The sequence below is a fragment of the Vombatus ursinus genome, unplaced genomic scaffold, assembly GCF_900497805.2.
Source record: "Vombatus ursinus unplaced genomic scaffold, bare-nosed wombat genome assembly UNPS02014932.1, whole genome shotgun sequence".
Lineage (NCBI taxonomy): Eukaryota > Metazoa > Chordata > Mammalia > Diprotodontia > Vombatidae > Vombatus > Vombatus ursinus.
The window spans coordinates 11,037,256-11,064,101 of record NW_020954710.1 but is presented as its reverse complement, the minus strand read 5'-3'; the positions used below and the strand labels follow the sequence as shown (position 1 = coordinate 11,064,101).

General features: G+C 43.0%; 1 protein-coding gene and 1 pseudogene across 2 annotated transcripts in view; both read right to left on the bottom strand.

Moving 5' to 3' along the window:
• ACOT7 (acyl-CoA thioesterase 7) overlaps positions 1–11,121 on the bottom strand; it is a 171,616-nt gene extending 160,495 nt beyond the window's left edge. The window contains exon 1 of one of the 2 annotated variants that reach the window (XM_027843951.1): positions 10,982–11,121. In XM_027843951.1, the coding sequence (XP_027699752.1) occupies positions 10,982–11,112 (131 nt within the window). In that variant the 5' untranslated portion in view covers positions 11,113–11,121. Of the gene's footprint in view, positions 1–2,686; positions 2,897–10,981 lie in introns of those variants that run through there. The other variant, XM_027843949.1, reaches the window with a different exon arrangement.
• Positions 11,122–11,469: 348 nt separating this feature from the next.
• LOC114029445 overlaps positions 11,470–26,846 on the bottom strand; it is a 44,021-nt pseudogene continuing 28,644 nt past the window's right edge.

Below are 26,846 nucleotides of genomic sequence, written 5' to 3'. Positions count from 1 at the left end.
CCCCTGACAGAGTATGAGCCCCCTGAGGGCAGAGGTTGTCTTTGTAGCCCTAGCACCTCTCCGCACTTCAACATTTTTTGTTGACTTGAATTCTGGACCTGGCCCTACCACTAAGTACGTGACACTGAGCATGTCACTTCTCACATTTGTGAGAGGAGGTGGATCAAAATTGGCCAAAAAAAAGTTTAACAAGATAGATGGAGGAAATTCAGCACATTTCCATGTGCAGGTCACAAGGCAAAGGGCAGAAACTCTTTGGGCACCAAACTGGCACATTCAGATGTACTGAGCTACTCTGTTTGATTCTAGGGCTGAACTGAGCAAAGAGGCCGACCTAGGCTCCACATAAGGAAAGGTTTCCAACGATGAGTACCATCCCAGGGTAACAGGCCACTCTAGAAATAACAGTTACACACATACACACACATACATACCCTCATATGCATGCATACACACATACATATATACATACTCACACATGCTTGCACACACACATACATGCACATGTATAACTATACTCACATACACATGCATACATTTATATACATACACACATACTGGCACCCTCATACACACTCACACATACACACATATACTTGCATACACAGATACAGTCACAAATACACATGCATAAATATACTCAGACATATACGTGCATCCTCATACTCATGCATACACATATATACACTCATATATACACATGCATACACATATACACTTGCATATATACATACACACATAAATATACTCACAGATACACACACATGCAGTCACATACACATGCATACACACATACACAAGCCCTGCCTGAGGTCTTCAGAAGCAATGAGAAGGCCACGTGCTGCAGTATTTTAAAAGGGGTTTGTGTTCAAATGCAAGCTGACCTTGGTTGCTTCTAAGACCCTATTCAATGAAGCAAGAAAAGCTGAGCCAACTGTAGTGTGCTAATGTAACCGAATGTTCGAATACAATTAAGAATGACAATGAAAGAATATGAAGAAATGGGAAAGGAGAGATTTAAAACCACACAAAGCAAAGAAACAACTTGAACATTTAAAATGATAACATCTTTCTGTGAAAGATGTTCTCTGAGGATCTCTCGGGAGTGAAGCCTCCTCAAAGAGTTAATCGTTTGACCTTGTAAAGAAACATGCTTTTCAACACATCCTGTTCTTTACCAGACACCCCCCTTCCCAAATTTGTTTTTAGGCATGTAGCAGGGAGAAACACCCCCCCCAAAACTCCTTACTCACTCTTGCAAAAACTCCCCACCTTTTTCTTGTCTCTAGGCAACTGTTTTTTGTTTTGTTTGCTGTGTGTTGCTGGGGTAGACTTTCCAAGAATAGATTGTACCCTCAAGGCTTGCACCAATGATCTGAGAGGAAGGGGGTTAGGGAGGAGGAGTTTCGGTGAGGAGGCTATATAATCTTTCTTTGCTGAGCACACCCTTGCACTCTTCCAGCAGAGCCATCTTAGGCAGATGGAGGGTGCCGTTTCTCGAGAAAGCTAATAAAGAAATCTTTATTTTTGCTACATCTGAGTCTCCAGAATTTATTGGTAAGGGTCTCTGTACCCAACACATTTCTAAAATGTAGATACAAACACAAGGATGGATGGACAAGCAAAATTGGCAGAAGAGCCGAAGATTAAATCATTAGTTATTTATATACTGACATTTTTTTCTCACATCAATAATTGTAAATTTTTAAATAGCCTCACTGATGTTTAAAGTTCACAATAAACTATTTAGAGAGAAAAGGGGGAAACGAGGGATGAGGGGGTTGGTTAACTAAACAATTCCTAAAAGCCCTTCCAGCTGGGAGATTCTAAGCTAAACATTCTAAATGGTCAAGCAGGCTGAAGGAAGTGCTGAGTCAGGCAGCAGCTGGCCACTGCCAACAACTCTCCTCATCATAGGTTCATAGATTAATAATCGTTACTAAAACACAGCACTTTTAAGTTTTGTAAAATTCCTTACATATATCACATTTTTAATTCATAACCCTGAGAGGTAGGGTCTATTATTTTCCCAATTTTACAGGTGAGGAAATTGAGGCAGGCAGAGGGGAAGTGACTTTACCAGGGTCAGAAGCCGGGTAGTGTCTCAAACTAAGTACAGCAGCACTCTATCCACTGGCTTTCAGGGGCCATTGGAGCTCCAAGGGACCTGTGAGACCATCCAGGCCAGCCCCTTGTCTTACAGAGAAGGAAACTGAGGCCCAGAGACCTTCAGTGACTTGCCCAAAGTCCCCAAGCAGTAACAGGCAGAGATCCTGTGGAAGGCCAAGGACGCCTTCCCATGTGCCAAACAATCAAGAATTAAAAGCCATTCTGGGAAGTGACTACAATCAATGGTCAGACTCTTTGACCCAAGATGTCACAACCAGACATAGACCCCTCAGAATGCTGAAAAGACAAAGAAAGAAAGGTCCCACATACACCCAAATATTCAAAGCCTCAGCCTGTGGCCTACTGGGAGCCAGAGCCCACCCTGCAGGAGATAGGGGTGGGGGGGTGGGGGAGGTGCAATTTGCATAAAAGCCTAAAGATTTTGTTTAAAAAAAAAACCAAAAAACAAAAAACCTCTCCAGGCCACGAATTGCCCTAAACTTAAAGTATCTGACAGTCACATTTCTCAAGTAATTACAGGCTAGAGCTAAGACCAGCCTTGGATTCCATCACTCACCTTGGTCTTGCAGAATAGACAGCAAGAGGCCTAAGAAAACCCCTACAGCTCACCAACGCCAAAAAGCCAAGGGCTGGGCCTAACAGTTTCTTCATTGGGTCAGTTCAGTGAAGCAAACTGCCCAAGGAAAGAATTCAGTTCCCTCAGAATAGGTGAGCCAGGAGCTAATCACCATTCACTCCCTGTGACCCGCTTCCCCAAATAGCAGCCAATGCAGCTGGCAATCGGCTCTTCTCCAAGGCCCAGCTCAGTAAAGACCTGCCCACAATGCCAGCCGTCTCTGATTTTACTCTGGATCCCTCCCTCCCCCAACACCACTGCTTCCTCCCAGAAAATTAATCACCAATTCAGCCAGCAGGTGTCCACCATGCTCCCCTTCAGCTGGCAATGGGAGTTTCCCAGAAGATTCAGGAAGATCTTTGGAACCCTGCAGGAAATCATTAAGCCACAGCCTAAAGCAAAGCACATAAAGACACTCCCACATCCCACCTCCGCCTGGGCACCTCAAAGGAGGGGATCTGTGAATGGGAAGCTTCTCAGGTGCTAAGTGATAAGGTAGGTGATAAGGGACATAGCTATAAGCTTTAAGAGTAGGTCACAAAGCACTTGGCAATATATTCTCTTAGCTGTGCCTCACCGTTTGATAGAGGTAGCCTTATTTTACAGGGGGAGATTTGAACCTAGGCCTAATTCTATGTACAGCACTCTTTCCACTGTGCCATGTCACGGGCCCAATGGATAGACCTTAAGAAGGCCTCTAAGAAATAGATGGTGTGCAGTACAAAAACCCCAGAAGAGGTCAAACCATCCTGCGGTCTTATTTTCACAAATTAGCAAGAGGAAACACTGAAATCTCAGGGCCTCGGGGTCAAGGGCCAGGCCAAGGAGCCCAGGAAGAGCTAGGGAGGGTGGCCTGAAGAATGAGGGAGCCACTCTCACTGGAACAGTCTCCGGGACCCGGATGAGCTCTGGTCACTGATAAGCAAAGGTTTTACACACACCTGAGGGTCCATATCTCATAAACACCAAGCTCTTAGCAATGAGGGAGAGGGTCTAGGCCAGAAAACATTTGTGACTCCATGAAAACCATTACTACCGGACAAGTTATTTGGGGAGTTGGCAAGGGAAGAGTCTGGAAGGTCTTGGTTGTATATAAAAGGCAGAGCATACATTCTGCCACTTACTAGCTGGGTTAACTTTGGACAAATCTGTTAATCCTTGAACCTCAGTTTTCTCATCTGCAACAAGGGGATAATACTTGCCCCTCCATTTTCTAATTTTTTTTTTAATCTAGAGCTGTGATTTCATCAATATAGGAAATTCCTAGGGTGAAAACTCCACTTACATAGGTGGGCACCTCACCTGTAACTTAATAGTCTTAAGAGAGTTGCCTGGGATACTATTAATAGCTAATATTTATAAAGTGTTTACTATGTGCCAGGCACCGTGCTAAGCATCTTAACAATTCTTATTTCAATTGATTCTCATAACAAACCTGGAAGGTAGGTGCTATTATTGTCCCCATTTTACAGATGAGAAAACTGAGGTAAACAGAACTTAAGTGATTTGCACAAGGTCACACAGTTAATAAGTCTCTGAGGACAAATTTGAACTCAGGTCTTTCTGCCTCCAGGCCCAGCACTTCACCACTGAGCCACCTAGCTGTCCCACTAGGAGGTTAAGTATTTGCACACAGTCACAAAGCTGGTATAAAAAAGTCAGAGACAGAATTTGAACCCATATCTCCCACTCTCAGGCTGGCCCATTATCCACTGTTCCAGGCTGTCTCTCCCCTGAACAAAGTAGTTTTTAATAAGTGTTTACTGAAATAAAATTTCGGAGCCTTTAGCTCTCCCAGGTCCCTGTGGGGACACAGCAAAGTCTGGTTTCCCCTCTCTTTCTTTGATTTCTCTTGAACCGTAATATTTTACTTTGTACCAGAACTATGAGAACTCCCCATGAGAACTCCTCATAAGAACACAAAAGGCTACCCTTGAGGACCTAGAGGGCCACATGTGGCCTCGAAGCCACAGGTTCCCCACCCCAGTCTAGTATCTCAGGAAGAAATGAAGTGGCCTGTGTGTTGCCTGGCCCTTTCAAGCCAATCTGCCCAAGCTAAATTGTTGCCTTTTAAAACCCTTTTATCTGAGCTGAATTATCTAAAGGTGCATTTTGTGACAGCTCTTTAAAAAGTTTATCAATGTAATTCATATTCTTCATAAATTCTTTCTCCTCAGCCAGCTTCTCTTTCAGTATGAGGAGGCAGATACCACTGAAAGAGTTATTATAAAAATCTATCAAATCTACTGGAGTTTCCTTGGTTAACCTACAGCACATCAAAGCTAAGCAAGCTATTCAATACACCGAGGATAAGAAGGAAAGCTGGATCTGGGCAAAAACATCTTGGCATCCAATACCCCGGATAAGGGTCTAAGGGCCGAGACATAGGGAATTGATCATTATTTAAGTCTAAAAGCCATTGCCCACTGGATGAGTGGTCAAAGGAAATGAACCAACATTCTTAAAAGAAGAATTACAAACTATTAATGACCATCAGAAAGACTACTCCAAAATCCAAGGATCAGAGATGTAGTGCTGAAAGGGACCTCAATGGCCACTGAGACCCAGACCAATCATTTTACAAATGAGAAACTGAGGCCCAGGGAGGGGAATGATTTGCCTCAGGTAGTAACTGCCAGAAGTGGGGTCTGAACCTGGGCCTTCTGCCTGCAGGTCAGGGCCCTCTCCACCATACTCTGCTACCTAGAAGCTCACACCCAGTTTAATTGAGGGTGGGCTAATGCTCCCCAGGTATAACATGATGTTAACATATATTTCTATATGCATTATATTATGTTCATAGCATTTTAATATATTTTATTGGGTAAGGAGGCTTTCCCACTTGGAATACTATCACATATTTTGATAGTGTTATAATTTAAAGAGATTACCAGTTGTAGGGAAGGCATGCACATATATCACTGAACTGAATGTCATAAAGTACTTTGGTGGCCATTTCATTAATTATGCTCTCCAGAGGTTGATATAACCTGGAATTCATCAAGTGACAAAGAGGACAAATGAAGGGAAGAAACAATGCTGAATGCCTTCTGAAGAGACAAGCATACCAGTGCACTGTTGGTGAAAGTCTGAAAGGGTCCAACTGCTCCAGAAAGTGACTGGGAATTAGGTCAAGGAAAAGTGACTAACCAGAAATCCTACAGCAAGATAGGGAGTGTAAGGAGGTCCCACATACACCAAAATATTCAAAGCAGCCCTTTTTGTGATAGCAGAGCACTAACAACAAAGGAGACGCCTGCGGATTGGGGAATGGCTTAGCAGTTATGGTACATGAATGCACACTGATGCATCATAAGAAATGACAAATGTAAAGAAGTCAGAGATGCATAAACTGATACAAAGCGAGGTAAGCAGAACCAGGAAACGACACTCCTGATGACTTTGGGGCTAGCCACATGAGCTGACCAGGACCTGTTCTACAGAGTGAATGCACTCTCCAAGGTCTCTATCATACATAGAAGCAGGACCCCCAGCCTCTTCCACACAGAGTAGCAGCATCAGAAGCACTTGGGGCATGTGCAGTTCCCCTGATAGAAATGGAAACAGGAAGACCAACAACAACAAACCTGAATGCTATGAAATTATGAGGCAACTCCGGAGGGCACAGTGGACAGAGTGCTGGACCCTTTCTGGAGTCAAGTCAAATTCAGCCTCAGATACTTACTAGCTGTATGACCCTGGTGGACAAGTGACTTAATGTGTCTGTCTCAGTTTCCTCATTTGTAAAATGGGGATAATAATAGTCTTTACTTCCCAGAGTTGTGGTGAGGATCAAATGAGATAATAATTGCAAATAATTGTGAAGGGCCTGGCATACAGTGGGCACTGTATGGATGTTGGCATGATGATGATGGTGATGAGGACATCTGGCCCCAAAGAAGAGATATGAGAATGTACCTCTCCTTCCCTTTACTTTGCAAAGGCAGGGAAAAGGAAAAGAACCCTTGGTCAGGTGTGGAAAACTGTAAATACTGTCCAACTTGGTTGGTGTATTGGTTAGTTTTACTAAACCACTTTTTTTTCCTCCCTCCTTTTTATTCTTTGTTATAAGGAATGGCTCTCTGGGTTGGAAAGCGAAGGGAATGTTTCAGAAAATAAAGACACAGGGCCTGGACTGTGATTTCAGCGATGAGAAATGAAGTTGATATAAGCGTCTGGCACCCAGTGTTGTAGTTCAGTCATTTCCAATTTTCATGACTCCGTGAACCATACCACGCCAATACCGTCCTTGAGGTTTTTCTTTGCAAAGATACTGGAGAGGGTTGCCCTTTCCTTTTCCAGTGCATTAAGGCAAACAGAGGTTAAGTGACTTGCCCAAGGTCACGTAGCTAGTAAGTTTCTGAGGCTAGACTTGAACTCAGGTCTTCCTAACTCTAGACCCATCGCTCTATCCACTGAGTCATCTAGCTGCCCATCAAACAGGTTTATTGACTGACAAAAGATATTTTATTAGTAAAACTTTTTAAAGAAAAAAAACATTTTAAGTCCTTGAGCTTCACCTCAGTGAAATTGTTATTTATTTAGCAAACCAGGTCTCCGATGCCAACGTGTAAACCCTTATCTGCCAAGCCACTGTCAGGTGAGATGACTCTCTACTACTGCTTCCAAGTTCCATTTTATTTATTTACTTAACATTACTGTGTACAGAGTGCCATTCAAGGCTATTTCCCTTGTGGAAGGCCCACGTGCACACACTGAAGCTACTTTATTCTGTCGAAATCAATAAAAACCAACCAAAAAAATTGGGTAGTGGGAAGGGAATGTCTTATTGTAGTTTCTAAACTAAACTTACCCCTCCCCAGTGACCCAGCAATGTTTCCATTCAAATTGAGTTCTTTCTTTTTTTCCCTGCCTTTGCAAAGAAAAGGGGGCAGGGAGGAAGGGAAAGTGTATTCTCATCTCTCTTCTTTGGGGCCAAATATTATCATCATCATCATCATCATCTTAGCTAACATTTATATAGTGCCTACTGTGCACCAGGCACAGACTTGTGCCTTTTGCAAGTGCGGTGCCAAGAAGCCACAAATTACTCTATGAAGATAAAGTGGAAAAAAGTACATCCACCACCACCAAAATCACCTGCTAGTGGTTTCTTAGCATTCATATTCACAGGCCCAAAGTCAAAAGGAAAAAAAAGTCTAAGCATTTGCAATTGCATAATTGTGTCCAGGAAATCAGAGTCCAAGATCATTGCAAAAGGCACTTTAGGAAGCAAATCAAATGCCCAAGTTGACTGTGTTTTTAAAAAGAGAGGCATTAGGGAAGGAGTAGGGCTTGTTTAAGCCCCGCCATCTTTGGAAGTTAGCTTGTTGATGGTGTCTGGCCCTTGCCATAAATGATGACATAGTCTCTCTGCAATAGGCCCCTCTCTTCCCACTCCAAAGTCATTCCTCTGCAAATTCCCAATTGCACCTTCTCTTTAAGTCTTCAATGATCCAGCGATCCTAAGAGAGGAAAATCTTATCCCAGCAACAGACTATCTGTCTATCCATCAGTCGGTCTGTCTCCTAGGCATCTAAGCTGCTCGAAGGGAAGGACCAGTTTCTGCTCCTTCGAAAGCTCCATAAACACCCCCTGATGGGTTGCAAAGGCACCCCTTTCTTAAAGTAGTAGTTTCACTCTTTACTTAATGGGGGGGGAATGGTCTTTTCCATATTCCCAACTAAGACTTCAGAAGCAACCAAAGAAAAGGGACCTCGAAGGAGATTTGGGGCAGTCACCTAACCCAGCAAAAGATCCCGAGTTCTGCTGACCAGAGCTCTCAGGTTACATGACAAAGTGAATTAGAAGCAAGGATGGCTCCAGATCGTAGGGCAGCACGGAGCACTCCACTCCACTACAAAGGAGACAAAGTAAATGTCAATGGAGCTGGATCTCTGCCACTCCAGGTCAAAGTCCTTCACCACTACTTCCTAGTGGTGCATGTGGCAAGGAGAAAGGGGGCCACACCGAGATGAGGCAACAGAAATAGATGCAAATCAATGGAGACAAAGGATCTGGGGGAAAGCAGCTGGTCTGCAACACCCAGAGATGTCATTTTAGAAAGTGTAACAAAAGCACAAGCTCCTGATAAGGAGGATCAAAGGAGACAATTAGCACAATGCCTGGCACACAGCAAGCCCCATGCAAACGCTGCTAGGACAACGACGTGATGTCTTTGGATTCGTAAACAACTGTAGCTGCAATAGGCAAGAAAATGTACTCAATGGACCCTGCCACAAAGTAAGGAGGGCACAGCCAAGGGGAAACGACAACCAGGCTCTGCCACTTTCTGCCTCTGTGACCTTCGGCATCAGTGTGGTCCCATCAAAGTTCTCCAGCTCAAAGGAGCTGTAAAAACCTAACCATTCATCTGACCCGTGAGGAAACTGAGGCCCAAGAAAGTTAACTGACCTGCCTAGGGTCATATAGGCAGCAAGTATCAAGCATCAAAGGCAAAGTATCACTTTACCTTTCTGGGTCTCAGTTTCCTCAGATATAAAATGAGGGAATTGGGCTGCATTATTTCTAAGGTCCCTTCCAGCTGAAACCTTTCTAATTTACATATGAATAAGGTCAGGAGAAGATCACAGAGATGATTAGAAAGCAGCAAACCCAGGGCTCTAAGTGTACGAAGGAAAAAAGGTAACAGATCTTCCTTTCCCTGTGCCAACCGACAATGTTATCTCCCAGGCCCTTCTTGCTGAACCAGTTTAAGGGGGGGGGGGAACCCAAGCCAATGACCAGGATGCCAGATCTAAGTCCTACCAGGCTGAAGCCCTTAGAAGGGTGGAATGGGGGACGATGACAGATCACAGGGTTGGATAACTAGGGTAGAGATGGGATACAAGAACGGGGGATCCTCAAGCGGGAACTGTCCATTTATGGTACAGAGGCCAAAGGGACAAGGAGCTGATGTGTTAGGAGAAGGGGGTGTTTTAGGGAAATCTGTACAAGGTAAATAGATATAAGACAAGGTGAAGGTTAAAAAAAAAAAAGCTCACTCAGGTCCCATGTGCATAAGAGAGGGGATGTGGGCCAAAGAATGGAAGCGGCTTGTTTTGTTTGGTTGTTTTTAATTTTTTTACTTTGGGGGGAGGAGAGGAGAAGAGGGCGAGCATATGAGGGATGAGAGTGTGATCAGTCTCAGAGGTGGTTGGTCTTACTCAGAGTGTAAAGGATGAGGTGTAGGCCCAGGAAGAGGAAGGGTTTGGGGTAGAGTCCCAGGGGAAAAGCTATTTGGGGGCAAATAAAAGAATGAACATGAGCCCCAGAGAGAAGGTACTGCGGGGGAGATGGGTATCATTGAGCATGGGGGGGGATGGGGAGAGGGGTAGAAGTATCAGAATAGGGCCTGAAGGAGGTATTTGGGGATGAGGTAAGAATGGAGGGGGAATAAAAGGATGGGCCTCAACCGTGGGCAGGGGGTTTATAAGGAATGAGATGAGAGGGTGAAAATGGAGAGGGCACAGGTGTACACCAGGTGGGGGAGAAGAAGAAGGAATTTTGGTGAGGTTAGAGGCTAAGGATGGAAAGTGTGAAAGGATGGGGCTCAGCCTGGGAGGCAGAAGGGCGAATAAGGGGAGAGGGCGAGGGAGGAAAGGATGGGGAGCAGTATTTGGAGGAGTGAGGTCAGAGGGTAAGAATCACTGTGGGGGATGAGACTTTGGGTTTGTCACGGAGGGAGGCATCACTGGGGGGACGAGCGAACGGAACTCAGTGAGAGGGACCGCCAGTTGATGGGGTGAAGTGAGGAACAAGGGAAAGGGGCTGAGGGGCGGCGGGGGAAGGGTATCAGTTGGGGGGTGGCTGATGAGGGGATGGGGTTCATCCTGGGGGGAGGGGGAGGATGGGCGAATGAGGCTTATCGAGGGAAGGGCGGTGTTTGGGGGCTGAGATTCATGAGGGGAGGAGGCTCATCCTGGGGTGTCGATAGCCGGAGGTGAGAATCCCAGAGAGCAAGTGAGGGTATGGGATATTGGGGGTTAGAACCGAGAGGGGAGGAGGATGGAGAGGATGCTCCAACGGGCCTCGGTGGGGGAGGGGCGGCATTGAGGGTTGGAACCGAGGGGGAGGGAGGATGGAGGGCCCTCCTCGGGGATGGAGGCGGCGGGGAGCGCGATGGCACAGGGCGGAGCCGGCGGCAGCGCAGGCCGGCCCGGCACGGCCCGGGCGGTGACTCAGGCGGAGCCGAGCATCCCCTCCCAGCCGCGCCGCCTCGGCTCCCGCCGTTACCTGCTGATCTGGATGGCGGACGGGGACGCGGTTTCTTCGCCCGACATGGTGTCGCCGCTCCCGACGCGCTGCTGGGACTCGCCGGTTTCCGAGTGGCCCAGGGAGGAATGAATGAGGCCGGGCGGCGCCATGGAAGGGGAGGGAAGAAGGAGGGAGAACGAAGGGATGGGGCGGGGCGACGGCGCAGGGGGACCAATGAAACGCTGGCTTCGAGGCCAAGCTCCGCCCCCAGATCAGGCCCCTCCCACCCCGCCGAGCCCAGCCTAGCCTGGGGGGCCTCCGCCCTGCACTGAGCAGGCGCCACCCTCCGAGGGCGGAGGAAGAGGAGGGGCAGGCGCGCGAGCTAGCGGCTGGTGTCCTCGCTGCCCTTGCTCCAGCCCACGGCTCTCCGAGGGAGGGCGGGGAGCGAGGAGGCTGCGCGCGAGCGCCTCGGGGCGGTTGGGCGGAACCGCCGCTTCCAGAGCGTTCTGCTACGGTTGGCGCTGATTTCAAGTCCCTCCGCACGCGGACGCGAGCCCACTCAGCCCCACTGGGCTGAACGCCCTCAGGCTGCACAGGGCTTCGCGGCCAGGGCGGCTTCCTCCCGACTTGGGCAGCGGCGTGGAACACAAATGTCGGTCATTCCATCAATAAGCGTAAACATTTATCAGGCCCTTAAGTGGGGCAGCCAGGTGGTGCGGTGGGTAGCGCGCCACGCCTTCTCAAGTTCAAATCTGGCAGTGTGACCTTGGGCAAAAGTCACTTAACCCTGTTGGCCTTAGTTTCCTCATCAAGAAAACCCCAAACGAGGTCACTTAAGACTGATCAACACCAAATCCCTCACTGTGCCTCAGGGGTTTGTGCTCGAGGCTGGGCATACAAAGAAAGGCAAAAAACAATGCCTGTCCTCAAGGAGCTCACATTCTAATGGGGGAGACAATTGTCAACACATACATATAAACAAACTCTATGCAGGGTAAACAATGTGAACCTCTCCCCAAACCATTTTGAACCCCCAAGATCTGAGAGCGGCCTGAAGCCTGGATTGGCCAATCAGGAATCACTCTGGCCCACTCTGAGCTTAACCTGACCCAACGCTTTGCTTTGCTCTCTGAGCCAACCTAAAATGCCTCTTCTTGTGTCAGCAACTACAAGGCCAGATGAAGCCAACCAAAGCCTTCTTTTGCCAAGGACAAGGCGCCTTGACCCAGACGCCATCTTGAATAATGGGACTTTTCTTATCTTGGTATTCTATAAACACATTGTATTATATTATGTCATATTAATGATAGAAGAAACACAGACGTCGTAGGTATGTAATTTCAATCGACACCTTGACATTCTTCTATCTTATTGTATTTACAACCTATCCAATTAAGAAATTCTTTTCTCATACCACAGTTAAACGCATATGGAGACTATAATTTGGACTGACATAGGCATCTTGAACAAGGAAGGGAGGGAGGGGTGAGAGGGAATTACTCTGAAGATATAAAATCCCATTTGTCTATCTGTCCTTGGGCTCATTTTAAGGTTCACAGTGAGTTCCCGTGCATATCTCTGTATGCATGGTACACAAGCTTTGAGAGAAATAAACACGCACGGGCAGCCTATTTATGTTTGTCTCTCTCAGAATGAACTCAGTAATGAATGGTTGCCACCAGAATGTCCACATCATCCGGGCCTGATAAAGACCCCGGGTTCTTGTTTATTTTACCTCAGTCCATTTTTTTTTAAAGAAAGAAATCGTTTATATAAGATTCAGGACGTTGCAGTAAATATTTGCATCTGGAACTTTCTGTTTTTTCTTCACCTAGTTTCCAGACCTCAGCAAAGAAAATGCCCTTCCCATAGGAAAATATACAGGACCGGCATCGAAGGGAACCTACTTTGTTTAATTGGAGTGGTTTTCATTGGAGCTATGGTTAGAAGGCAGAGATTCTTGAATCTCCTTTTAAGGGGGTCCTGGACCCTCCCTGGCAATCTGGAGGAGCCTATGGGCCCCTTCTCAGAATCATGTTCTTAAATAAATGAAATACTGAGGGTGACCAAAGAAACCCAGTTCTATTGAAACTCTAAATACAAAAACTGAATTCACAGATCCCAGCTTAAGAACTCCTGTTAAGGGAGTAGGGACAGGGAAACTAGACCTAGGATTTCATTGACATAGAAAACACATAGAGAAGTGATTGCAATTTTTTTTTTCCAGGAAGTAAAGGGCTTTTATTTAAGAATCTGGCTGTATGTAAGGGAAAACAAAACACAGAAAAAAGGAGACATTCAGCAGAAGGAGTTCCTGGGAGGAGACCATGATGCTGGAAACACTCTCAAAGTCGATCTTTTCTACAATATTCTTGGGCTTTGATAGTCTCTTCTTGGATGCAAATGAAGGCCTGTCCTGCCTCATTGGAGCTCCAGCCACATTTGCTCATCCATACTTTCAGCTGGTTGTCTGAGAGACCTCCCATCGTCCTGGCCAGCAGCCAGCAGGCCACATATGTTGATATGTGATGCCCACAACATGGCAGATAAATTTCAGACACAGTCTTCAAAGCCTGTGATGCCATTAAGGAGAAGGAGATCCATGTTCTTATCTAGGGCATGCCAGAAAACTTGGAAATGGCAGCTCTCCAAAGTCTCCCAAGTACAGGATTTCCCTGATGGGTTGTGTTCTTGATGAGCTTGGTCAATCACGCACTTGCACAGGATGAAGTCCATGTGGGAGAGATTGGTGAGGGCCCTCAGCAGAATCTGGGCTGTCACTGTGTTCTGGAAGAAGACCGAGTTGAACTGGGATAGTTTGAGCATGGCCAAGTTGGCTTCCGGCTCATAGGTGTTCTCCTTGGCCTGGGTCTCCACGTAGCTGCCCCTTGCACCCAATGCATGTTGACTGTGTCCCCCAGCATGAGAGGGCTAGGCAAGGAGCAGGTGCTTAGGAAAGACTGTTTTGCTTGAGTGAGATTCAACTTTGTAGGACTCTGCTTTTGTATTTTAGTTTCTGTTCTGAATTCTATCCCTCTCCCCATACCATTGAGAAGGCAAGAAAGAGAATCCATTACAAGCATGGATTGTTGTTGTTCAGTCATTAAGTCATGTCCAACTCTTTGTGACCTCATGGACCATAGAACACCAATGCTATCCATGGGATTTTCTTGGGAAAGATACCCCAAGTGGTTTGACATTTCCTTCTCCAGTGGATGAAGGCAAACAGAAGTTGTGACTGGTCCAAGGTCACACAGCTAGTAAATGTCTGAGGCCAGATTTGAACTCAGGTCTTCCTGACTCCAGGCCCAGCACTCTATTCCCTGAGCTATCTAGCTACCTCCACAAATATGTATAGTCATGCAAAACAAATTCCCACATTAGTCATGGAGGGAGAGAGAGACAGAGATAGAGAGACAAAGAGACAGAGAGAGAGACAGAGAAAACATGCTTCAATCTGTACTCTGAGTCCATCAGTTTTCTATCTGGAGATAAGCATGTTCATCATTAGTCCTTTGGAATTGTGTTTGGTCATTGTGTTAATCAATTATTAAGTCTTTTAAAGTTGATTAACTTTACAATATTGCTGTCACTGTATAAGTTGTTCTCATGTTTCTGCTCACTTCACTTTATATCAGTTCATATAAGTCTTCCCAAGTTTTACTGAAGCTGTCCCTTTCATTATTTCTCAATCGTATTGTATTCTTCAATTATATTACGTCTCCTTGCTATACCATAATTTATTCAGCCATTCCCCAACTGGTGGACATTCCCTCAGTTTCCAATTCTTTGCTACCACAAAAAAAAAGAGCCTTTATAAATATTTTTGTACATATGGATCCTTTTCTTCTTTCTTTGATCTTTTTGGAGTAAAAACCAGATAGTAATATCTCTGTCTAAAAGGTATATTAAGATTAATATTTTGGGGGGCATATTTCCAAATTGCTTTCCAGGATGGTTAGATTGCTTCACAGCTCTACCAACAGTGCCTTTATGTCCCTGTTTTTCCAAAGCTTCTCCAGCATTTGTCCTTTTACTTTTTTACATCTTAGTCAATGGGTATGAGATGGTATCTCAGTTGTCTTAATTTGTATTTCTCTTATTAGTGATTTAGACCCTTTTTTATATTACTATTAATAGCCTGAATTTCTTCCTCTGAAAACTACCTGTTCATATTTATCAACTGGGGAATGGCTGTTATTCTTGTAAATTCCCTATGTATTTGGGAGATGAGACTTTTATCAGAAAAACTTGCAGCAAAGATTTTCATCCCAACTTCTCGCTTTTCCTCTCATTTTAGCTACATTGGTTATATTTCTGCAAAAATTTTCCAATTTTATGTAATCAAAAAATATCCATTTTACCTTCTGTGAACCTCTCTAACTCTTCATTGACCATGAATTCTTCCCCTATCCATAGATCTTTGAGGTCATTTCTTCCACGCTCCTCTAATTTGTTTATCTCTCCCTTTATATGTAAACCATGTACCCATTTGGAGCTTTTCTTGGCAAACCGTGAGATACTGATCTATATCTGGTTTCTGTTAGACTGTTTTCTAGTTTTCTCAACAGTTTTTGTGTTAAAAAATGAGTTCTTGCTCACTGGGATCTTTGGATTTATCAAATACTAGGTTGTTTGGGCTCTATTTCTCCTCAGATTACCTCATATCTCTAAGTCTATGTGAATATTGTATTGCTTCAGTAAAAGGAAAGGGTTGTTTCTTTTTTGGCTTTGTGTGCCAGTGCCTAGTATAGTTTAGGTATTCAACAGATGTCTTAAGTTGAATTGAAAAATAATCATATACATATGTATGCATATATATACATATATGTGTATATGTGATATCTTTCAACCTTTAGAAAGTTTGCCTATGTATAGATTTGAATATGGATTCACAGACCCTTTGCAACAACACCCAACAGGCTAAAAACCCTTCATTTTGCAGATGAAAAAACAAAAAGAAGCAATTGAAAGCAACATATCCATTCATGGAAAAACTAGGGGTAGAGTAATGAAATGCAGTCATGTGGTTGCTTACCATAAGCTGCAGAGGAAATTAGTGTCCTGACTCTAAAATCACATCTTATTAAGACCAAACAGAGTCTGGGTTTAGACCTGGAAGACAACCCAGAGACCCTCTAATCCGGGGAGTTTTAAGCTTGTTTGTGTTCTGGACCCTTTGACTGGTCTAGTGGAACCCCTTTTCAGAATAGTGTTTGTAAACTTATAAAACTCACGGGTTTGTTTTTTTTTTTACTTTCATTACGTATCTTTATTTTTTTGCCTGGAACAAAAACATAGCATCTTTTTGTTGTTGTTGTTTTGAATAATTTACTTTTTTCCAATTACATGTAAAAACGATTTTTAACATTAATTTTTAAAAATCTCACCCTACAGGAATATAGGGGGGAAGGAGTTAAGGGGGGGGGATGATAGAAGGGAGGGCAGATTGGGAGAGGGGGTAATCAGAAGCAAACACTTCTGAGGAGGGACAGAGTCAAAAGAGAGAATAGAGTAAATGGGGTTGGGATAGGATGAAGGGAAATATAGTTAGTTTTTCACAACATGACTACTATGGAAGTGTTTTGCATGACTACACATGTATAACCTGTATCGAGTTGCTTGCCATCTTAATGAGGGTGGGTGGGGAGGATGGAAGGGAGAGAATTTGGAACCCAAAGCTTTAAAAACAAATGTTAAAAATTGTTTTTACATGCAACTGGGAAATAAGATATATAGGCAATGGGGTATAGAAATCTATCCTGCCCTACAGGAAAATAGAAGAGGAAGGGGATAAGAGAAGGAGGGAGGGTGATAGAAGGGAGGGCAGATTGGGGAAAGGGGTATTCAGAATGCACACCATCTTTGGGTGAGAGGAGGGGAGAGATGGCAACAAAATTTGGAACTCAAAATCTTGTGGAAATGAATGCTGAAAACAAAAAATAAAATAATTAATTTTAAAAATAAAATTTAAAAAATAAAAATAAATAAAAAATTTGAGAACTCATGTATTTTAATATGTAGGATTATCCAGGAAACCAAAGGTTAGGGAAAATAAAGATGCAATTTTTTTCCCACCACCTTTGAATTCTAAGGGATCCATAGACCCCAGGTAAAGAATCCTTTGTATAATTTAACCTCTTCATTTTACAGCTTAATAAACTGAGGCCCAGAAAAGTAACATAGGTCAGGCAGGTATCATGCAAAGGGTGACTAGCCAATGTGAGCCTAGTCCTAAACTTGAATAGCAAGTATACTCAGCTTGATACAAATCCTGCAGAGACTTCAAAGCAGGCATAGGTTATGAATGTTTCCAGGGTGCTTACCTTCTTAAAGACTTTGAATAATATTTTTTTCCAATTACATGTAAAAAACTATTTTTAATGTTCATTTTAAAAAAAATTTTTAGTTCCAAATTCTCTCCCTCCCTACCCTTCCCCCTCCCTGAGGGGGGGATCTGATATAGGTTATATTTGTGCAATCATGCAAAACAAATTTCCATATTAGCTGGACCTTTTTTTGATTGGCTGCTGAGCCAGAATTGAGTATGCATCCCAAGAACTCCAATGAGGCAACTCAAGTCTCTTTCCTAACTGAGGGCTTTAGAGTAGGGTGGTAGTAACAGTTGTAAGCCTCTCTGTGGGAAGGGAATGAAGGTCACCTACTCCTCCCGCCTAGGGTGATGTGGAGCCATGAGCAACACGGCCCTGTTTTGCTTTGTCTGTCTTGTATCTGTTCTTTGCTGTCTTGGGTGAAGTAATTCTGGGGATGGAGCAGACTAAGTAGAGACCTTGTGAACTTCAAAAGGTTGGGAGAAGACCAGCCCATCAATGCAATCATTAAAGTGGGAAGAGTCATGGAATACACTCTGAATTCCAAGGGGGAAATTCATCAGACTGGGCTCTCCTTTGTCAGGCTCCATCACAAAGCAACCTAAAATCATAGAATATTTCAGCTAGGAAGGGCTTTCAGAGATCACTTAATTCAAGACTCTTATTTCACAGATGAGAAAACTGGAGCTTAAAGTAATTACGTGATTTACCCAAGGCCATGAAGATAGTCAAATACAGTTCCTCCAATTCCAGATCATTGGATTTGGAGCGCAGGGTTTCCTGTCACTGGAGTTCTTCCAATGGAAACTGAAACCGACCACTTGTTCGGGCATCTTCAGAAGGGTTTTCTGCTCAAATTGAATTAGATGACCTCTGAATTCCCTTCTGACTTTGAGTAGTTTATATCTACCAAACTCTAAAAATTATGTCATCATCTGTAATACCTAAACACAAAGTCAACTGCACCAAAATCTCTGAGGTTCTCCATAGTTGTAAAATTCTTGCACTAAAGCTTTTCTTTCTAGAGAGATATAGTTTTTAAAAGACTACAACTCTTCAAGCAACCACCAAGCATATTCAATTTCGCTTATTGCCAACCAACACATCTCACTTAATATGATACCCAATCATTACCCTCAGCTTCTCTTCAAAGAACCAGTGGGGCCTGTGACCCAGGAAATGCAAATAGCTTTGTCACAGAAACTAAATTCAATAAGTATGGTGTGGCCCAAATTTCTTAAGCTTAAAACTGCACTAAGTTTTTTGGGACACTATTGAGTACAAACTATGCAGGCAATATGGACCTCCAAACTTTTGAAATTATGTACCCCATCATTAAAAAAATTTTTATGGATGGACTCAATGTATGTTTGCCTGAATCTTTGAGACCATAAGCAAATGACTTACCCTCTCAGTTCTATAGACAATCCCCTAAGACCATAAACTGCAAAGAAGATGCCAACCTGTATTTAAAGGAAATTTGCTTATCTGAGAGTATCCTATATCAATTAAATCACAGGTGCACTCCCTAACCTTATCTCGATACCTGTTCTTTGGCCGAATGTATTATGTACATTGTGAAGCATTCACAAAAAATAAAAATTTAAAAAGAGTGAGATGGGTGAAGTTAATATTTAAGTGATTGTATTTTATTTATTGATGATGCAAAAACCACTCTTTGCTCTCTAAAATTAGAATATTCTTGAGTGAGAGTAATATTTTAAGTGATTGAATATGTTTCATTATTTTTTAAAATCTTAGTTTAACATATTTTGTTAGAGAACTCCAAAGGTCTGATTCTAAGTTCATTTTTATTTTGATGAGCAGTTTTAATAGCTATAGTAGCGGGAAAAGATGCTTCAGAAAGGTATGTCCAACCAAATAAAAGAATTGCATTGATGTTTATACTTCCTAAATCATGAGACTCATTTGTCAATTCTATCCACCATTTATGCAAAGTTTTTTGTTGACATTCAACTGATAAATTCCATTCTTTTATATTTTAAACATAAGTTCAAACCCACTAAAACTCTTTTTGGAAAAAATTTTAATAAGTTAGAAAATTCTGTTTCCAATTTTTTAAGTGTGCAATGTTTTATATATGATACGTGCATCATTTTTAGCAACAAAGCACATCAGGATTTCTTTCTGGTTGTTCATAATATTTTTCTTTGATCTGGAAGCTTTTGATTTTGGCTATAATGTTCCTGGCAGTTTTGGATTTTTTTTTGGAGTTTTCATTTTGGGGTTTCTTTCAGGAGGTGACCAGTGGATTATTTCTATTTCACTTTGCCCTCTATTTCTAAGAGATCAGGGTAGTTCTCTTTTAAGATTTCTTGAAATAGGATGTTTAAGCTCTTTTTAGGACCTGGCTTTTAGGTAGTCTAAAGATTCTTAATTTTTTCCTCTTCATTCTGTTTTCTAGGTCAGTTACTTTTGCTTTGAGATACCTTACATTTTTTATTTGTCAGTCTTTCAATTTTGTTTTATTATTTTTTGTCATTTCATGAAGTTATTGGCTTCTATTTGGTCCACTCTAAGGTAGTGAGAAATGGAAGGTCTCACAGATGGGAAAGACCCCAAATGTAAAAAGACCATGTGTTCAGGGGCTGTCCTTGTGTGGCTGGAAGGAAAGAAAAATAGACATTTTTAGCCTTTCCTCCCCTAATCCTTCTCCAAGAGAGACTTTCAATCCTGCCAGGAGAGAAAGCTGGAGGATGGGGCCAGAGGCCATTCTGCTTTCCTCAGAGAGAAGGGTAGTGGGCTAGGATTAGATCCATTTGCTCCCTTAAATATTATTAGTCTAGAGACAGCTAGGTGATGCAATGGATAAAGCACTGGCCCTGGATTCAGGAGGACCTGAGTTCAAATCCAACCTCACACACATAACACTTACTAGCTGTATGACCCTGGGCAAGTCACTTAACCCCATTGCCTAACCCAAAAAACAAATGTATATATATATATCTATATATATATATATCTATATCTATATATATATATGTAGATATATATATATACTATTAGTCTAGGGTATGGGATTGGGTCCACTCTCATTTCTGATTGTTTTGTCATTTCTAGGGGCAAGGAGGACCCTAAGCTCTATATCCAATGCTTGACCCTTTGCCCACCAAATACCACTTTTACAATGAACACACATAACAAGTAGCAGAGAAATCCATTTATCCAAATCATAGCAAAATGGAAATCATAGAAGGTATACATAGGAGAATATGTACCAGACAATACAAAGTGAAGGAGTCCTCCCACTGGGGGCAGGACAATTCAGCTCAACCAAGAGAGTTCTAGATCTCACCTATGGGGAAACTCCCCATTGTCTTTAGTGTAGCAAATTGAGTACAAGGACATTATGGGGACTACTGGCTCCTCTCATATCCTCCCAGAGTCTTTTTCTTCAGCAATCTGAAGTGGGATTGGCTTCTTCCATCTTCCCTCTAGAAGCCAGAAGTGGTGAAAATGACTCAAAGCTCAAAGCAGACTTGAAGCTTGAGGAATTCCTAAGGGGACTCCTCCCACCTTGAAGAGTGCCAAAGAGGACTGAAGCTTGAAGAGCTCCAAAAGGAACTGGTGGACGCTGGAGCTCTCTTGCCTCTCACCAACTCTGCCCCACTACTCTTTGTTACGCAGGGCACAGCCTTCATCTCTACCAGTGAGGAGAGAATCTCATACCAATGGAGGCTGGGACAGGGTTTACACTGATTTTTAAGGAGTTTGTTGCTTGGGCAAAGTTTTATGCCTCTTATGCCAAGCTGTTGATTCCTTTTCCAGTTCTTTTTTTAATAGCTTTGATTTCTTCCCCAACATTTTTCTCTAAACTCTCATTTCATTTATAACATTTTTACTCTTTTTTAAAAAATTCTTGCTTCATCTCCTTCAGGGATGCTAGTTGATTTTGTACCCAAGATGTTTTGCATTGAGGCTTTGCTTATAGATGTTTTAGAGTCATTCTCTTCTGCATCTATGTCCTAAATCACCCTGTCAACACAATAGCTGTTTATGGTGGGGTTCTTTTTTGTTTGCTCATTTATCCAGCCTATTTTCTGACTTCAGGCTTAATGTTAGGTCTGGGCTCTGTTTACTACTGAAGGGAATGTCTGGGTTGGGCCTATTACTACTTTCTTGGGATATAGAGTGCTATGTTATTCCACAATCTTGGGGCAGCTCAGACTGAGGACCTGAGGCTTTTAGTGCTCCAGAAGTGGCCTGATCCAGGGCAAAGTCTGATTACTGGCCCTCCTGGTCTTAGCTTTGCAAGTTCTTAGACTTGGGTATAAGCAATAGTAAGTAGAATGATGCTTGGTCAGCTCCTATCAGCCAGCTGAAAGCCCCTACTGGTTCAGTGAAAGAATTTCAAGCTTCCTTTTGGTCAAGATTCCTGTGCTTGTTATCCCTCTGCAGGCTTCAGACTGGGTTAGAAGCTGGAACTGAGACCCTGCTCTGCTGGGGTGGGAGCAGGGAATAGTTCTGAGCCACATGGCTAAACATGTTCCTTTCTCAGTACATAGCCCAAAGCCTGTGACTGTTCCCAGTGTTCCTTATCCCAGAATATCTCTCAGTCTAACCTGGATCTGTGACCTAAAACTGGCACCTGGGTGCCAGTGGGCAGCAAAGCTGTGATTCAGCATCTGTTCTCATAAACTTCACAGGGTTGTGGTGCCGTAAGTTTTGCACCTTATCTTGCTCTGGTACACGACTGACCTTAGCACACTAGAGTGCTCCAAGTATACTCCTTAGTGGACCCTATCACCAGCGTCTCACAGACCCTATGGCCTGGACTGAAAAAATTACTCTCTGTAACTTCTGGGATTTCCCCATCAGAATTCAGTCTAGTGCATTTTCCAGATCTGCTTAGAGGCTTTCCATGGCAGGAGTTCCCTGTGCTTCTTCCCACTACTTCTCCATCTTGACTTCACCCCTGCATTTCAAATAATCTCAATAATTTCCAATTTTTTTTTGCCAAATTCTTAACATATCTAATTAAATTGTCATTATTTTTACCTTATAATCTCAGTGATAATGAATTCACACTAAGAGTAGAAGTATCAGAATAGCCATTTTCTTGTCACTAACTCATGCTCAAATTATTAATATCTTCTTCACTTCTCTTCTAGGTTACTCCCCCAACTCTAAGTCACATTGGAAGGTTGGGCCCACAGAGAGGTTTCAGCTACCTCAAGTTCTAGGGGTAACCTTGTGCATGACTACTCCTAATAGTGTAACTTGTGAGCCCCCACTAGTGTGCTTCCCATTAACAATCATCTGATAGACTCAATTAGCCTTTATAATTGACATTTAGTCAAATGGCATAGATAAAGCAACAGTTACAAAGCCATATCCCCCAGAATCTGAGATGTACTCTCCCACAAATACACAGAGTATATGGAGAGGGGGCAGTATGCACAAATGTAAAATACAATGGCAGTGAACACATGAGTCGGGGACATATGTGGCCAAAGCAATTGATAACTCAGGAACTTCAGAGCTTCTTTCTTCAGAAAGTCCTCATAGAGTTACTATAGGGTATGGTATCAGTGACAGATATAGGTCACCCCACTTCTAGGCTGAGTTGGCTCCCCACAGAGTACATGGCATTTCAATTGGAGGAGTAGCTGAGTTGAACTGGTTCCTTTACTGAAGGAAATGGTAAACCACTGCAGTATCTTTGCCAAGAAAACCCCAGATGGGGCCATAAGAGGGTGGACACAACTGAAATGACTAAACAACAACAGAGGTGCTCAGGTCTGATGTTTTTCACCTCCCAGACAAATGGGGAAGAGGTTGCCTTTCCTATTTGATATTCTTCCAAGTCTAGAGCTGGATTTCCCTGTGAGGGCCCTCATCCTAGCATCCTTGCCTAGAATACCTCCCTAATTACTGTTGGTCTATGTAAATGGGTAGGAGGCAGGAAAGGAAGAGGGGCAGCTTCATTTGCAATTGAGTTACTCATTTCTGAGATTCCCGTGTAAGGTATAAAATGCTCCACATGTACCTGAAAGACATCACCCTTATATTTTCTGGTCTTTGTCTTGGCCTCTCATTCCCATCAACTTTGCTGAAATCTAAATAGGGCACACACCCTTACACTACAATCTGAGGTTTCTTTGCAGGAATCTCTTTAAACTACTTGTCTGTTTTAATTTAGTTAAAACTAGATAATATAATCCACAAATCCGCTTAACACATTGCAATACATCACAATATGCTGAAATTGAATGAAGAAGTGAGGGGGCCACTGTCAACACTTCTGCACCATGAACTCCCATTCTTCTCTCAGGATACCTAGAGATACTTATGACACATGACCTTCTGACATGAACCAAATGATGGTGCAGTGTCATTCTGTATATTATACATTAGTAGAACTACATTTCTTTTTTTAGATAAAATAAATAAAAGTTCTATTTTTTTTCTGTGTCATCTTGTGTACCCCCTGGATTGCAAGCACCCAACTTTAGAGACCACTGCTGTAGAGTATAGAAATAGAAGAAGATAGAACCTCTGCCCTTAAGGTATTACATCCTATTAGGACATAAAACATATATACATGAAGCAGATAAGGGTACACGTCAACATGTGATTACATACCAAAGGAGTCTGAAATAAAGTGAAGGACTTCGGAACAATGGGAGAGTTTAAGGGAGGTAGTTCCAGGAAGTGGAGGGTTCAATCAACCCCCAGAAAAAACTTACTCGGAGATGAGGGGCAGTTGGGTGGTGCAGTGGATGGAGTACCAAGGCTGGAGTCAGGAAGATTCCTCTTTACAAGTTCAAATCCATGCTCAGATATTTGCAAAGCTGTGTGACCCTGGGCAAGTCACTTTGTCCTGTTTGCTTCAGTTTCCTCATCTGTAAAATGAGATGGAAAAGGAAATGGTAAATCACTGCAGTATCCTTGCCAAGAAAACCCCAAATAGGGTCAAAAAGAGTCAGACACAACTGAAATGACTGAACAACACTTGGGGAAGAATTCTACCTTTAACAAGAACTTTGGGAAACTGAGAAAATAGTTTGGCAGAAATTAGGTTGAGGTAAGGGGTGGGGTGAGGGTGGGGGGGAACATATTCCATTGTGTCATGTCTCCTGCCTTGGGAAGAAGAGGAACACCATTCCACCAAAAACCAAACTCCTCCCTTCCAGGGAAGAGGAGAAAAGCTACACCTGTCAAGTCTCCAGCTGGTCTCCAGGCTTGGGGAAAGAGGAGTAACACTATCCCTTCAGCCTCTAGCACTTGTCCCCTCACCTGAATTGCCTAGGGCCCTGGAAGGATTCTACCCTGAGGCCAAATCCCTATGGATGATGAAAACCTACCTGAACTCACTCCTCAGTGATTAACAAACTGTCCCAACACTCCCCATGCCAGTGATTTTGAACCATTGAATGTCATCATTCTAACCTTGTTCATCTCCCACTACCTGATCCCTTATTCCCATTCCCCTCAGCACTCTCCTCCCCATGTCCCAGTCTAAAGCTAACCACCTCTCCACCATGCTCTCTGGAATGGTGCCCCATAGGAAGCAAACTTCGTTTCATCTTAAATCTCTTTCTTTCCCACTCCTTCCATCATTTGTCTTTTACTGAGACTGGGCTCTCTCCTAATGGTGTGGCTGCCCTGGCCTCCCTGTCCAAGGCTGACCATACTTTCGTTCATAAGGTGGAAGAGTTAGAATACTCCTGTTCCCCTTTTCCATGTCCAAATTATCTCTCTACCACCATCACTTACTTACTTACTACCACATCACTTACTTCTCTGGAGTTCACTCAGTCCATATCTACCATACAATCCAATCCTAGTAGGTATTTCTTTTTTTTTTTTTAAGGCAATTGGGGTTAAGTGACTTGCCCAAGGTCACACAGGTAGTAAGTGTCAAGTGTTTGGTCTGAGGCCGAATTTGAACTCAGGTCCTCCTGACTTCAGGGCCGGTGCTCTATCCACTGCGCCACCTAGCTGTCCCCCTAATAGCTATTTCAACTGACCTCCAGACCACTCCCCTTTTTTCCCCAGTGAATGAAGTGCCTGACTCACAGTCCTTTCGTCCTCAACTCGTGCTTTATCTTGCTGTCCTACTAGCGGACTTCAACACACATATTGATGCCCTCTCAAACATCTTGACTTTCCAGTTCCTCAATTTGATGAGTTCACATAATCTATTTCTCCACACCCCCTCATGTACCTACAAAGGTTGTCATTCACCTCATCTTTCAATCACCCACAAATTTCCACATTTGTGAACTCTGAAATTCCTTTATATGATCAATGTATTATATCTATTATTTATTTTATCTAAAAAAGATATTATCATTCCACCTCTGCCTCTGCTTTCCCTTACTAAACCCTATTTTTCCACTATACTGTGACCTCTAATCCTTTGAACTCTCAGTTCTCTCCCAGGCCATCACCCCTGTACTAGCTATATTTTTCTCCTTCCTCATCTTGACCCCTTGGGGATTCAGTTCAATTTTATGCTATCTTCTTCTCATGAGTCTCTTACCCCCTCATCATATCAAGGATCCTACCCTATAAAGCCTCAGCCTTGGATACTTCTCAGCCTCTGCTGCCTTCTTTCCTACCAACATGTTGTTGAGTGAAACAGAAGAAAATCATGAAATTATGCTGATTGTGTCCACTACAAATTTATGCTACACAACCTCAATTGGGCACTCACTGCTGTAAGGCAATCCTTTTGCACCTCCTTAATTAACAACTCACCATCCCCCTCACCACAGCAGCTCTTGCAAACATTTTTATACCTCCTCAAGCCTCCCATGGCTCCCCTTCCCCCACCCTTTTGGATGAGAAGCATGCTTCATATTTGATTGAAAAAATTGAGGTCATTCATCCTTTGTCCTCATCTCACATAATCCAGGTGCCTTCTGCCACTAGGTTTTCCTTCACCTGTTTCATGAAATGAGGTGGCCCTTGCCAAGGCCAACCTCTCTGCATAAACAAGTTAACCTTTCTATCCCTTCTTCTATCATTTCCACTCTCTCAATTGTATTCAGTATCTCCCTATTTACTGGCTGCTTCCCCACTGCCTACAAACATGCCTACGTCTTACTCATCCTCAAAAAATCCTCCCCTGATCTATTTATCATCATTAGCTATCATCCCACATCTCTTCTCTTTTGTGGTGAAACTCCTTGAAACAGCTGTCTACAATACATGTTTCCACCTCCTTTCCTTTCACTCTCTTCTTAACTCTCTACAGTCTGACTTCCAACTTCATCATTCAAGTAAAACTTATCTAATCAGAATTACTAACAATCTACAAAATTGAAAATTGATTTTACTTCCATTTTTGTAATATATTTTCATTTTTCCAATTACATGTAAAAGTAGTTTTTGACATTCATTTTTATAAGATTTTGAGTTCCGAATTTTACTCCCTCTCCTCCCACTCCCCAAGATATCAAGCAAAAATATAGATTATACATGTGCAATCATGTTAAACATATTTCCACATTAGTCATATTGTGAAAGAAGAAGCAGAACAAAAGGCAAAAAACACAAGAAAGAAAAAAAGTGAAAATAGTATGATTTGACCTGCATTCAGA